This window comes from Eucalyptus grandis, chromosome 3 (genome assembly GCF_016545825.1).
Source record: "Eucalyptus grandis isolate ANBG69807.140 chromosome 3, ASM1654582v1, whole genome shotgun sequence".
NCBI lineage: Eukaryota > Viridiplantae > Streptophyta > Magnoliopsida > Myrtales > Myrtaceae > Eucalyptus > Eucalyptus grandis.
Genome location: NC_052614.1, coordinates 48,973,241 through 48,988,498, shown reverse-complemented (window position 1 = coordinate 48,988,498; position 15,258 = coordinate 48,973,241). Strand labels below are relative to the sequence as shown.

General features: G+C 36.7%; 2 protein-coding genes across 2 annotated transcripts; both read right to left on the bottom strand.

The window, feature by feature from the left end:
* Nucleotides 1-2,462: 2,462 nt before the first annotated feature.
* Nucleotides 2,463-7,637, bottom strand: LOC120291912 (TMV resistance protein N-like). Its single transcript, XM_039309718.1, has 3 exons — nt 5,752-7,637; nt 4,063-4,281; nt 2,463-2,594 (listed from the first exon to the last, which is right to left on the bottom strand). Exons 1-2 carry the CDS (start codon nt 7,635-7,637, stop codon nt 4,191-4,193), a joined length of 1,977 nt encoding a protein of 658 aa, XP_039165652.1. The 3' UTR covers nt 2,463-2,594; nt 4,063-4,190.
* Nucleotides 7,638-10,090: 2,453 nt separating this feature from the next.
* Nucleotides 10,091-14,537, bottom strand: LOC104433254 (disease resistance protein RPV1-like). Its single transcript, XM_010045936.3, has 4 exons — nt 14,199-14,537; nt 13,377-14,033; nt 11,119-12,286; nt 10,091-10,533 (listed from the first exon to the last, which is right to left on the bottom strand). Exons 2-4 carry the CDS (start codon nt 13,592-13,594, stop codon nt 10,204-10,206), a joined length of 1,716 nt encoding a protein of 571 aa, XP_010044238.3. The 5' UTR covers nt 13,595-14,033; nt 14,199-14,537; the 3' UTR covers nt 10,091-10,203.
* Nucleotides 14,538-15,258: the final 721 nt, after the last annotated feature.

Below are 15,258 nucleotides of genomic sequence, written 5' to 3'. Positions count from 1 at the left end.
CTCTTTTGGAGTCATTGGACATAGTTTATGGCTCAATCCTTTACATTTTTCAATAGGAGTGTCTATGGATTTACAATCTTGAAATCTTAACTCCAAGAATGTATGCAACATCACCCATGTCTTTCATCTCAAAGTTGGAAGACAATCAACTCTTGACATTATTAACAAACTCCATATTACTTCCGGCAATTAGTATATCATCAACATATAATGATATGATCACAAATTGATCCTTAGATCTTTTGATATATACACAATGATCCTCATCTATCATTGTAAAATCATATGCCATTATGGTATTATGAAAACGCATATACCATTGTCTTGATGACTGCTTAAGGCCAACCCCAAAAGTCGACATACCTTTTCTTCTTGGCCTTTCACTATGAAACCAACAGGTTGTTCCATATATTTCTTCCTTTAATTCTCCATTGAGAAAAGCAGTCTTTACATCCATTTGATGTAACTCAAGATCCATACTTGCCATTATTGCCAAAATAATGCGAATCGAGGTAAATCTCACTACAAGAGAAAATGTATCTTCATAATCAATTTCTTCATGTTGATTATACACCTTCGCCACAAGGTGAGCCTTATGCCTTTCTATCAAGCCATCAACATTTTGTTTTATTTTGAGAACCCACTTGTTCCCAATAGCTTTGTGTCATTTTGGAAGATCAACCAGCTCCCAAACATGGTTTGATTTCATTGACTCCATTTCCTCTTCCATTGCATGAATCCATTTTTTCTTATTAGGGCAATCTAGAGCCTCATTAATATTTCTTAGCTCATCCTCATCTTGCGGTGCAATCATAAAAGTTTCCCCTTCAATGTCAAAACGTCGACGGGGAATACTTTGGTGACTTGTTCGCCGTATGGAAGATTGTACACTTAGCACATCATTCCCCATTATGCTCCCACTATGATTAGATAATGATGACGTCGTCTTATCATGTGGTTGCAATTGAGAATGAGTTGAATTCAATTCATCATTTCTCATATTACTCCCACTTAGACAAACTACACTAATTTCATTATCTTAATCCAAGGTTTCAAATAGAAAGTAATCTTCCCCTATTTCGCCATTCTTAGGAAATGCATCCTCTAAGAATGTGACATCTCGTGATTCAAATTCAGTTATACTCCCACTTTCCTGCTCACTTATGAACATATACAATTTCGAGTGTTCAGAGTATCTCATGAAAATACTCTTATTTCCTTTGGGACCTAATTTCTCAAATTTGTGAGAGGACTCATGAGTATAGGCAGCACAACCCCATGGCTTAAGAAAACTTAAGTCTCGTTTTCTACCTGTCCATAACTCATATGGAGTGGAAGTAACTGATTTGGAAGGCACCCGGTTAAGTATATAGGCAACAGTTAACAACGCATCACTCCAAAAAGTTAAAGGTAAGTTAGCATGCGCCATCATGGACCTAACCATTTCCAGTAGGGTCCTGTTTCTTCTCTCTACAACACCATTTTGTTGAGGAGTATCTGAAATAGACAACTGTCTTTCTATTCCTTTTTCATTACATGATTTTCTGAACTCATCAGATAAATATTCTCAACCTCGATCAGATCTCAATACTTTTATTTTCTTGTCTAATTGATTTTCTACCAAGTTCATAAACCTTTTGAAACAACTTAATGCTTCAGATTTATGAGAAATCAAATAAACATATCCGAATCGAGTATAATCATCTATAAAAGTGATGAAATAAACAGTCTCATGCCTTCCTCTCACATTCATTGAACCACAGACGTCAGAATGGATTAAATGCAGAGGAAATTCAGCTCTTTTACCTTTTCCAAATGATTTCCTTGTCATTTTCCCAAGTAGGCAATGCTCACATATGGACACATCGACTTTTTCAATGTTGCCCAACAAGCCCTCTTAGGCTAGTCTATTCATACATTGTTGGCCAATATGACCAAGTCTAGTATGCCATATATTTACATTATTATCATATGAAGTAGAATACGTGAAACAATAGAATAACAAATATTGACATCACTACAGTCAACATTTAGTACAATAAAACCATCCAGAAAGTGGCCACAACTATAGTAGTTTGTATCCAAATACAAATCTAGCAGAGCACCCACGTAAACACTCATGATTGAAGGTTCCTCTATCTCCCGACACCGCTATAAAGACAAATGTGAAAGTTTCATTGATCCTCCAATAAAGTATGGGAGTTCAAGGATATTCCTGTCCATACAGATGTGAAAACCTGATTGACCTTTTAGATAAAGCACCAATGCATTCGAGGAAGAAATTTTGAATCGATGATATCAATTCACCTTGAAGGGAAGACGGCGTCGCCTTTTTGCGCTTGGAGGGAAAAGAAGGAGAGGAAACCCATTTCATTACGCAATGAAATATCTCGATTCTCCAAACAATCCTCCAATAAAGTATGGGAGTTCAAGGAAATAGAATGCAGTTGCACAGAATATTATTACCAAGAAAGCAAAGCCATTCTTATTTTTTTCTTTGACAACGAACCAAAAGAAGGCTTAAGGAGTATAAGTCTAACAATTGCCTTGCTCTCAAAACCTCTTCTGTAACCTTCTTAGCTAGTTCTCCGTACCTGCGACATTGCCCAAGTAAAGGACACTTGATTTTAGTCGGACGGACAGAAAGTGAAAGGATATCAAGATGACAATCTAATTGTTGCATTTAACGTCTCGAGCAACTTTAACCTGAAGATCTTTAACTCAATACACAAAGAAAACAAACCGTGAAAAAGTAGACAATGAAGATGTGTAATTGCACTGCTATGCAATTCTGTTCGACCACAATGTTCCTATGGATGTGATAAACTATAGGGATCTACTTCTGAGAACATAATCTGTAAACAAAAGCTTAATAATTTTTTGACTCTAGCGATTAAGTATCAGCACCCATTAATCTACAGCTAACCCAAATTTCCATCAAATATTGCTCGTACGAAGAAATTGAGATGCTTCAGAATTCAGGAACCAATGGGAAGTAGCTATTCCTAATGAAATTAATTCAATTGGATCCACCTATCAAACTTGAGGAGATAATCTCGTTAACAACATTTAAAACCCAGGGATCTATTTGAAAATAACATGTCGATCGCTATAAAAAAATAATTTGGAGTGTTAATTGTGGGTTCCAAGCAAGATCTTGAGAATTCCGGGCATATTCTTTCAAGCTATTCTTAGGGCTCTTCTAAAGAAATTAATTGATAGAATTAAATTGATATATGATGAAATGACGTGCTCCTCTTTCTTCGAGCATTTTCTCGTCTTTGCATTTAAACTAGGGGCAATTTTTTTTATTATAAAAGAAATGAACTTCTGGAGGACAAAAATATATCCACTTTGCAAATGACCTAGAAAGTGCATGAAATAGACAAAAATGTCTACCATTAAATTTTTTGTCCATGCAAGCTAATGTGGCATTTGAGGTGGCTAATGGCAAGGACAAATACAATAGAGATGTTGGCAAGGCAAATGTCAGTGAGACAAAATAACGTTGTTTTTGGCTAATCAATAACGACTTTGTTTTTTAGACTTTTAAATCAATGAAGTTTGTTTAAACGAGAAGAGAGAGAGAGAGAGAGAGAGAGAGAGAGAGAGAGAGAGAGAGAGAGAGAGAGTAACCCCAAATTGAAAATGTCAGTTCTTAATTGAGTTCATTTTGCCCCAAACCAAAAGCAGTGTTCCAAATAGACTATTCTGAGCGAATACATCAACTTGAATGGATGAAAACTTATGATTTTTTCATCCCTCAAGTAGAAATTCATATATCTTTTTGGGCCATTTGGAAAGTGGGGATATTTTTGTCTAGTGGATATCAGTTCACGCAATTTTTTTGGATTTAGCCTTCAAACTAGTAGAACACAAGTGGTAAATTTTAGAAATCCTCTTTTGAAGATCATCAAAGTCTACTAAAAAATAAGAATTTGCTTCAGTGCACGGCTATTTTGATGCAAAAGGCTGCGCTGTAGTAACAGTGAGATTCCATGTATTGTATAATTCAATTGAATCACATATCTTGTCATAATTAATCGGAATGGCAGAAATTACCCGTTAGTTTTCAGGTCGAATCCCATAGTATGTGTCGCCTGTATTCGAGAGTCTTCCCATTCCTTCACTGGAGGGTGGGAATTCTTCCCATCCCATGATATTTCCACACAGCTTCCTATAGACTACCACTAATCTTCACCTGCTTGGGGCCTCCTTATGTTGGCAGATTCCACCTCTCTCAAGACTTCTTCAGTAACTAATTCAATGACTTCTTCGAGGCTGCAGCAATGCGCAACGATAGAAAAAAGTTCGTTTTTATCAGGCACGCAATAAAAGGACATCAAAATGACAATCTAATAGTCTACTGCCACACCAAAAAAATTTCCTTATATAGTCTCCTTGAATTTATAAATCCAGATAAATCTTCCTTCTTTAAGGAGCAAAATCGGAATTTGGGAAAGAATCTCCCCTCTTGTAAATGGTGTTGAAAGACCTGGAATATATTTGAAACAAATTCAAAGGGTTCGACATTTTTCTGATAGTTTAAAAGAACGGGTAAAAATTAATACCGTTTAAAAGTTTGGATTTCTCATTTGTCCTCTAAGAAATAATCATATTAAATATTTTTTTCTAAGTCTTCATACAGATTTATAATTTTTTCATTTAAAATTTTTAATTTTTATAGAATTTTCCTAATAAAATTAGACTAATCCTGAGGTGAAAACCTCTGATTATTCCAAATTAGCACTTTTGCAGTGCCTTTAATTATAGCAATTGTGGAGACAATTGAAGCAACAGTTTCACAGCTCCTTTAATTAATGCTATGATCGCTCTATATTATAGAGAGAGTAACCGAAAAAAAAAAATTCCAATCTCAAACATTACGAAAAGATACCACGGAAGCTCATGCCCTCTGTTACATTAATAAGAAAGGATGATGACCGTGTAACGTCAACCAAACAAACATATTGGAAATTTAAAATAGCCAAAAGAGGTAAAACATTATACTTCACGTATCTCATATGGCTTTTGCACTTCAAGGAACTCTTTTACCCGTCTTGTAACAATTTAAATAAATATCCTAAAATATTTTAATCACACTTTTTCTCCCTTAATCGAAATCTTCTTCGTTTTCGTTCTTTTCGGGCGCCATTTTATTATATTCTTCAGTAGTTTTCTACAAAACGGCACTCTGTTTGGAAAGCAAGATTCAGAGTGAAAAGAATTATATTGGAGGGAATGATGGGGTGGCGAATGCAAAACCATTGTTTGGAAGAGGGAGAGAAAATGCTGATAATGATGTGTGAAGAAAGTAGGGGAGAAAGTCGTCTTTTCTCATATTTCCGAATATACCCTCAAAAGTACTAGAAAATGACAAAATTAGTGAAGGATAGAATAGTAGTTAGACAATTACATACAATAATGCTCATACTGTAAAAATGCCAACTTTCATTTTTCTCTCTTCATTTTTCCAATCCCTAACCTTTTCTTCACCTCCGTATCCTACAAACTTCTAACTTACACAAAGAATACCTTTTCTTCACCTCAAATTTATTTCCGTTCTTTTCTTCACCCGCCAAACAAACTCTTCGAAACATAGCGTAAGAATCTAATCGAGTGTACTTGAGTAATTTCGTGCAATAGCTTGCATAGTGACTTTGAAATTTTATGGTGGTAAAGTTCAATTGAATGACTAATTACCTACTAACTTAGAAGGTAAACTACGATTAGTCAAAATAGCAGCATTACCTGTTAGATTTCAGGTCGAACCCTTTCATATCAGCGACCTTTTTTAGAGCGTTTTCCCATTCCTTCACTTTGTCGCCATACCACCACTTCTGCTCTTCTAGTTGTCTTCTGTATAATTTGCTTTTAAGCTTAACGTCATCAATCTCCACATCGTAGAAAATGGGCAGGATCCTTTTCTTCCCATTTGACTGCGATGTGCTTTCTACCATGTGGACTAGTTCATAGAGACACCAGTGACTAGAAGCATAGTTCTTAGATAAAAATGGTATATAGATATAAGAGTCGCTGAGTGCTAGTTCAAGCTCTCTAGAAATTCCATCACCAGAACTGAATTCGTGATTGTCCATAAAAACCGAAATTCGGTTACGAACCAGGTTCTTGTAAAGGTAATCGACAATGCTATAATGAGTGTCTGGTCCTTGAAAACTCAAAAACACGTCGTATACAGGTATATTGCGAGAAAGCCAGGTTGGTGTGGAGACCTCCCACATTCTTTCTAGGACAGTGCAACCACGATGATTCAACTCCCAGCTTTTTAAGCCCTCGACGCCCTCGATCACTGTTATTTTTTCACAAGCATCTAGCTCAATGTGCTGTAATTTATCTAACTTTGATAAATTAGGTAACATTTCTATCTTATTACAATGGGAAATACGTAAGTACCACAAGGATTGCAGTTCTGCCAAATCTTGAATCTCAACCAGCTTTTCCAGACTGCTCAGATACAAGCGCTCTAGGTTCTTCAGGAGCGACAAACCATATATTTTCTTGAGTCTTTTGCATTTACTTAGTTTCAACTCCTTCAAATACTTTATGTCTTGAGAGATAGAGAAGTCTGGCAATGGATAATCAATGACCCACAGAATCGACAAATTTTTTAGGTTTGAAAGAGGTGGCATTTCAGTGATGCCGCTAAATTTCAAGGTTGTCAAACCAAACGGAAGCGGATGGATCGGTTGTTTTACTGGCGAATTGACCGTCCAAATTGGACCAGGTGCCCCTGTTGAATCAGTTAATTTAGATAATTCCAAATACTCTAAACTGACGAGGCTTGAGAGGTCGGGGATAAATGGGAATTGACCAGCTTGCATGTGAAGGTGTGTTAAATTAGAGGGAAGATCTGGTACTTCTAGAAGGCAACTTGAACCCAATTCAAGTTTTTGGAGAGAAGAGAGGCAACCTAGCACTGTAGGGAATCTAGATACTTTAGTATATGATAAGTCCAATATCCTCAAATGGAATAGCTTCCCAATTTCCTCTAGGTTTTCCTCTATTAGATCCCAACATTTTTTGGCACTTAACTCTTCGAGCATCTCCACCTGTCCAATAGTAAGAGGAAACTTTCTTATCTTTGTAAAACTAATCCTCATCACCCTTAGTTTCTTTAGCTTTCCAATGCAATCGGGTAGTTCAACAACTCCTGACTTTGATAAATCCAACTTAGCCAACATTTGCAATTGTCCAATAGAGCATGGAAGTTCCTTTATCTTAACACACCCACATAAAGATAAATGTGTAAGCTTCACCAATTGTCCAATAGAGTCTGGTAGTTTGCTGATTTCAGGGTGCTCATCTAATATAAGACTTGACAAAGATTCCAGTTTGCCTAATGTCTCCGGAAGCTTGAAGGGTTGAAAATTTTGGGGCATGATAATGTTCTCCAAAGATTGTAGAGAACCAAATTCTGCAGGCAACTCCTGAAGACACCTACATCCCTTGATATTCAAAGTTGTTAGGTGTTCTAGCTTACCAATGGAGTGGTCAATTGTGGTTAACTTGACACACCGAGCAAGAATTAAAATCTCCAAAGTCATGAATATAGAGAAGTCAGGTGTCCTTCTTAATTGTATGCAACCAGTCAAATCTAAAACCTTCAATCTATCCATCTGTAGAAAAAAGTTGAAGTAAAAACATAAATGAGAAACGTCAACACATATCGCCACATTATTAATAAGCTAAGCATTCGTAAGTCATTACTTATGATAATCTAGGGTACTTTGGATATCCCAAGTTTTTTGGGATGTAACAAATAACCATCGCACTTTAAATTTTTTAAATAAGGATTAATATCATGAAAAATCTCAAACTAGTACACTTGTAATAAATTTACCCCAAATTAATTTTTTGACCATGAAAGACCCCAAACTAGTATATATGTGACAAATTTACCTTAAACTAATTTTTTTGACAACCAAAAACCCCAAAATGATATATTTGTGACAAATATACCATTTGTTAAATTGGATCAATACCACAAGAATACAAATGTGACAAATAAAGAGTAAAATCCCAAAATGATATACGAATCAACTGTCATGTGTTATCCAACTCAGCAATTTGACAGTAAAATTTAATGAAAATTAAGAGAGTAAATTTGTCACAAGTATATCAATTGGTGGTAGATTTTTAAAGGTATACCAATTTAGGATTTTTGGTAGTCAAAAAATTACTTTGGGATAAATTTATTAAATGTGTATGAGTTTGGGATTTTTCGCAATATTAACCTTCTTAAAAAAGAATTCCCAACCTAAGGGTTTTTTTTTTTTTTTTAATGGAGTTAGGCCCCTGTTAGGAGTCAAATTTATACCGTGGGGAAAATACAAAGTAACCATCCCAACTTTTACTTCATTTCACATCCTTTATTTCCAAAACCTGTGGTTTGCGTCTTAGAACAAAACTCCATAACCAAAAGACTAAAGTATCCTCGTCACCAAATTACAAAAAATTCTAATTTCCAAATCACCCACAAGCTTCAAAATACCAAAACCCTTTTTTTCCCCATAATCTTCAACATCACCGCAGTCAACCCGCGTCTCCAACTCCACTCCCTCTTATGCCAAGTGTAATGTAAAGCCTAATAAAAGTTACAAACATGAAGTGATGAAAAATTACCAAAACAATCATAAATCTATTGCAATTTTTCCAATTCAGTCTAAACATTTTTTTGCCAATTCAATCCTAAACTTTTTGTAATTGTGTCAATTTAGTCCATCCGGCCAAATTTGGCCGGATGGCGTTGACATGGTAATTTTTAATAATATTTTATTTTTTGAATATTTTATTATTTTTTTTTTTTTTGTTTCTTTCTTCCGCGACCGGCCAAAAGGTTACGGCTAGTGAGATTGACCTCATCGGTGACTTCACCGACCATTGGTGAGGCCTCACCGGCAAGGTCGACCTCGTCAGCCATAACCTGTTGTGGCCGGTCCGGCAACTATCCAAAAGATAAAGAAGAAATAAACAAAAATAAAAATAAATAAAAATTAGAAAAAATAAAAATATTATTAAAAAATTATCATGTCAGTGTCGGCTGAACGACCGGCATCGGACAACATCCACGTCAACGTTGGCCGGTCAAATTTGACCGGATAGACTGAATTGACATAATTATAAAAGATTTAGGACTGAGTTGGAAAAATTGCAATAGGTGAAGGACTATTTTGGTAATTTTCTCCATAAAGTGATGGTTTTAAAAGGTGATGGTGATTTTGGTATCCACCTTCGACTTAATACGAGCATTCAATTAGAAGAATTGTAGAAAGAATCACAGATGGAGGGAAGGGTTTGCAAGAGTTGACTAATGGAAAATTACTATGTACCCGTCATTTTGTTTTCTATAAAACGGCGAGGTGGTGGTGGGGCGCCGCCCGGGTTCTTGTTCTTTTTTTTTTTTTTTTTTTTTTTTTTTTGGGGGGGAGAGAACGTCTTCAGATACTTGACCGGGTGGGCAGGAAGCAAATTTCACACAACTTTTGTAGCCCAAAAACTGACTTGAAATAAAATGTTCGAAATGAAAAGGAATCCCATTATATTTGTTCTCTACCCCGAATATGAACTAAAGATTTTATTAGAGTTGATTTGACCCAGTAGTTAAAAACTAGATTCAATGTAAAAGCTCAAGCCTTCGATCAACACCTCGAGTTAATTAAAAAAGCAAAAGTAATGTCATTTTCATTTATTTTACGGTTCATCAATGCAATTATAAAGAAATACTTAACTATTAAATTAGGTTAGTGAGCCACTTGAATCAAGTATTATGAAGGTCAAGCTCACCTGAATTCAAAACATCAACTTTGGATTCAAAACATCAACTTAACTATTTCAAATAAACTTGCGATCATTTACGCCGTTCAAGTTGGATGTTACCAATCCTCGACTTGACCCAAACTTTGCAGTCATTCAAATCATATCTAGTGCATATTGAAGCAAAATGCACGAACTTTATTGGAATACATCAATTCCAAAGCCTAAGCAACTTCCAGAACTAGGAAACCAAGGTTCTAGACCACATGAAGCATTTTTTAAAGTGGGAGTAACTTTGTCTTTTACTTTGACTGTTTCTCATGCAAAATATATTCTTCACTCCAATAAGATAGGGAGTGCATGTAACCATTATGCCAATCATATGAGGTAATGATACAAATAAGTAAAATATATATCTTGCTGCTATTATCACGAATGAGGTAATGATAGAAAGAAGTATATAAAGGCATATCGTACCTTCATTTGGCTCCACCCATCCCAGTCATCTTCAATAGTGCTATCGGTAAGGTTGAGCACAAGCAATTTACTAAAGTGAAAGTTATTTGCCTGGACATTCGTTTGCCATGTCTGCCAAGAAAGCCATCTTAGCTTTGGAAGAAGATTCTTGAAGTCGCCTGAAAATTGCGAGCCTTTTGCTCGAAGGAATCTTAGTTCTGGTAGATCAGCTAATTTTTCTTTTGCTAAGTCGTAGCTGCAGCCACTGGAAGTCAGGCTTAGTGCTTCTACATGTTCATTTTTCTGCCGACAAAGACTTGAGATTAATTGAGTGCACAACACCTAACACTCTTACAGAGCTATAAAGAAAGGAAGCATATGAATAGTGGTAAAAAATTTCTCCAACAGGGAACCCACCATGGCACATGCCTTTTCGCAGCAAGTAGATTTCTATGTTTTCGTTCACACCATTAACGAAAATTTTCAGCTTCCATTTGAAGATATCTTCTAAATCATATCTCAGTTTCCTGTTTTCTATCTTTATCCAATGTTCGCAGTATCTTTTTTTTTTTTTCACTATAAATGTGTTTGAAATTAGTTTAAAAATTCCGATTGGATAGCACGTGAAAGGGCGCTTTGTTGTTTCAGAATTTCCCCAAGACTATTTTCTAATCTATAGAACCTAGAAGACCAAGCTAATTATTAGGAAATCCATTAGGTCTCACTCCACGAATATACAAGACATTTTGGACCCAAATGTTTGAGAGAGAGCTATCTCACAAACAGGACAAACGGCAAGTTAAACAAAGCTCACTATAATATGAAAGAGAAAATTTAACAAGTTACTCCTTCCAAATGAAATTTATGTGAGATAATCTTTCATTTTACCTTTTTGCTCTCCAGAAGTTCTACAGCAACTTCATGAGTCCACACCCTACTAAATTTGCTAGGATTTTCTTTGCAAGGATATTCTTCACGGACGATGTACCTTCCTAGATCTCGAATTTGGTCATGCATCCAAAACTTCTTATTTTTAATTTTTATCAAGGACCGTAGTTGGAGCTTAAGAATTGCATTCATAGAACGGTCACCACAACCATCATCCCACATGATAACTGGATAAGTTTGGTCCTCGTCAGTGAAAAAGCAAGCAATATCCAAAAATACTTCTTTGTCCGCTTTCTCCAATTCGTCATAACTTATCTTTAATGCCTTTCGAACATCCTCATAAGGACCTTCATCTAACTTCTCCAACGTCCCTTTCCATAGCTTTATGCGATCTCTATGTGTATCCAAGCAAAAGCCATAGTCATAGAGATAAGAACCTATCACCTCAATAGCCAAAGGAAGACTAGCCACTTTACGAACAATATCTTCTGAAAGAGCCTCATAACCTTTTATAGGAGAGTCACTTCTAAAAGCATGCTTACAAAACAACAAAAGTGCTCGATCAAATGCCATTTCACGAACTGCATAACGTGCAATTTCTTTGGGATGATTTTGGTCCTCTTTACTGGATGATTTCACTTGGGTCATCAGGATTCTTTCATCTCTGGTGGTGATAATGATCCTGCTACCAGAACCAAACCAATCAATTTTCCCAGCTAGCTTTTCTAGTTGCTCTTTCTTGTCTAGATCATCAAGCACAATGATGACTTTTTTATTGCCAAACACACTTTTGATCATCTTAATCCCACTATCAACATCTTTAATTCGGTCAATAATGCTAGAACCGACAAAATCTGATAAGAGCTTTTTCTGCAAGTCTAAAGAACCATTAGGATTTTGCCAATTTTTTCGAACGTCTCGAAGGAAACTACAGCCTTCAAAGTGAGAAGATAATCTGTTGTACAAAACTGTGGCAAGAGTTGTTTTCCCAATACCACCCATGCCGTGGATACCAACGAAACGTACACCATCAGAGTTAACATCCAACAATTTCATTATGGCTTCCAGCTGAGTATTATCTTCAAGCAAATGTTCAGTCACAATCATGTGTCCGGTATTAAGCTTATGGTAAACCTCATTAACAATCGATTCAATTTGTTCTCCTTGGCTGCAGCAAAGCATGAAAAATGTCGTTTCAGTCAAAGACATGATAGACTACATGACTCCAGAGGATATGTGGATACATACCTCAGCTATTTCAACTACTTAAACCAATGGAAATTAAGCGTTATAATCAGTTGAACTAGCAATTCTTGGGTACAGGGCGGGTTTCACATAGTTTTGTGCGGGTTTGAAGAAAGTTCACCTTCTAATGCAATGCCACATTGCCATACATTTGAAAATGTTGACACGCAAAGTTTCTTCGAAACCGTATAAGATCCCATCCCTTGATACGTGCAACCTATGCAAGAATCTTCTTCCCCCGCTTCAATTCATCGGGGCCAAAATTCTTGTTGTGCTTGTATATTGCTTGTCCGTATAGGTTGATTTTGAGCTTACATTGCCCTTTCCATACAAAACTTGAAATATCGTTCTTATTCTATATATATGGATTCAATATTTTCTTATCACGCAAATAATTTTTCTTCATTAATCAGTAATTCAAATATTTCACGGTAGGGAAATTCTTTAAAATATTTTAATCGTCCATTTTTCGCACACATGCATTGAGCGTGAACATTTGTAATGTTAATTATTTACTCTTTTTGGATACAATTCTAATCATTTCGTGATAAAATTTTTAATATTGCAATATTTCTGTTGATTCAACAATCTAACGCAAGATTGTTATTGTACAAAATTTTGTGATTACCGTGTGAGGGAGAAAATACATGAAAATGCATGATTTCCACTATACTTATTGTGATAATATGATTAACTAAAAAAATTGATTGAGTCAAAAATATTATGAAGTAAAAAGGTTGGTCTTAGCATATTGGGTTAAGGGCACATGATTTGGAAAACACCTTTGTCTGGGTTGGGTTTGACCCGGTTTATTGTGCTTTACAATAAATCAGCCATATTCTATTCTCTACTGTGGGTAGCAGGGTGTTGGGTCTAGCTTTCACTAAATTGTAAAGCAATTCTTAAATAAATGCCACAATGATGTATGTTCGGAAATTTCGAGGGACAAACATTCATCCAACGAAATGTAAATATTGTGCTTATCACCCACAAAAAGTCGAGGAGAAATTTACCGTTTGTTATGAAGTTCCTGTCCCTTTATCTTTCCAACCGTTCGAAGGGCACTTTCCCACTGCTGTACTACTTTGGAGGCAAACTTCTTCGTCTGTTTGTGCTCGAGTATAGCACTAGTGTACAATTTGGTTTGGAGCTTCACATCGTCCAGCTTCACGTCACAGAAAATGGGGATGATCACTTTCTTCCCATTTGATTTTAAATGATGTTCTACCATGCGTTCTACCTCACGGAGACACCATGCACTTGAAGCGAAATTTTTAGAGAAGATGGGTATATAGATTCGAGACTCATTCACTGCCTTCAAAACTTCACTGACTTTTCCACCATCTTCCAGTTCTTCACTGTCAAGGAAAACACGGATCCCCACACGTTTCAAGCTGTGGTAAAGGTAATCAGTAAAGTTTAGGCGTGTGTCACTTCCCCTGAAACTTAAAAACACATCGTACTCTTCTCTAGACGCATTGTCCGTTCTCTAGGTATCTTCTGAGTCCCTCCTTAATGCCTCAATCTCTTCTCCAGAAACATTGTCCGCTCTTGAGGTATCCTCCGAGTCCCTCCTTAACACCTCGATCTCTTCTCCAGACGCATCCTCTGGTTTTGAGGTTGACTCCGAGTCCTTCCTCTTTGATTTCTTGAGTTGTCCCAGGACAATGCTAAAAATTACGAACTTTTAAGTCGATCAAGACTAAGAATAAGAAAGTAAATAAAACAAGCAAGCTGAATTGCATCAAACATGTATAGGGGAAAAGTTTCTTCTTCTCTTAATGTGTAGTATCCGTTAGCAAGAGCGCGAACAGAAGTTGATACAGAGCACTTACATTCCTCCTACAATCAAAGCAAGGATGATGATTAGAGCCTGACTTCCGTTGAATTCCATCTCTAGACCGGTTCTCTCAGCTGTACTCATCCACAAGAGAACCGGGCTTCTCTAAAAAGAGCTAATTGGGAGGGTTCAGTGAAGGAAGATCGACTATAACCTATGAAGCACAGACACGTGCAACATGCTTCCGTGTAGTGTCCGACACGTATCGGAGCGCGTCGGACACGCGGTCAAATGCGTGTCGAATTTTCCAACATGTAATCAACATTTTTCGACACGTTTTCACACGCATGTTAGATGAAAGCGAGGGTGAGAGAGAAGAGACGAGGTCGCGAGCGACGGCGAGCCCGCGACAGCAAGAAGCCGCCAAAGAGAGTAGAGACTGAGGCGGATCGGCGACGAAGCTGCAACTGCAAGTGAGGAAGGGCCGAAGGAGAGGCGAAGGAGGAGGAGAAGGATCGAGAGGAAGAGAAGAGGAAGGGGGTCGTACGGAGAGGAAAAGGGTTGTGCGGTGTGCAGCGAGCGGTGAGGAGAATGAGGAGATGGGGTGAAGTGACAGCCTATCACGTGCGGAGGGGAAAGAAAGTGAAATAAACATAAGAAAATATTAGGTGGTCCGGGACCGCCACGTCAGCGTGGTCCTGGACCACTCACGCGGCACCACGTGTAAGACAAGCAAAAGTTGACTTGACTTGGCTTTTTCGCGGTCCCTCAACTATATATTAGACACGGAATTAATTTTAAAAATTTTCAATAAACGAATGGTCAAAATGTAAATATATAAAAAATTTAAAATAATAAATGGAAAGAACAAAAACTTAATTTTCTCTTCTCTTCTGAGTCTCACTTTCTCTAACTCATAATTCACTCCCTAAATTTTTTTCTCTTCTCTTCTGACATGCTCTTACATGTGAATTCAAAATGTGGATTGCTTTTTTTTTTTCTTCAACTATATATTAGAAGGATGGTTGAGATGTAATATGTTTCATGGTGCTTAATGACTTTGCCGATTCACAATATTTTTTGGTGTATAAGTTCTTACTTTTATAAACAAAAAA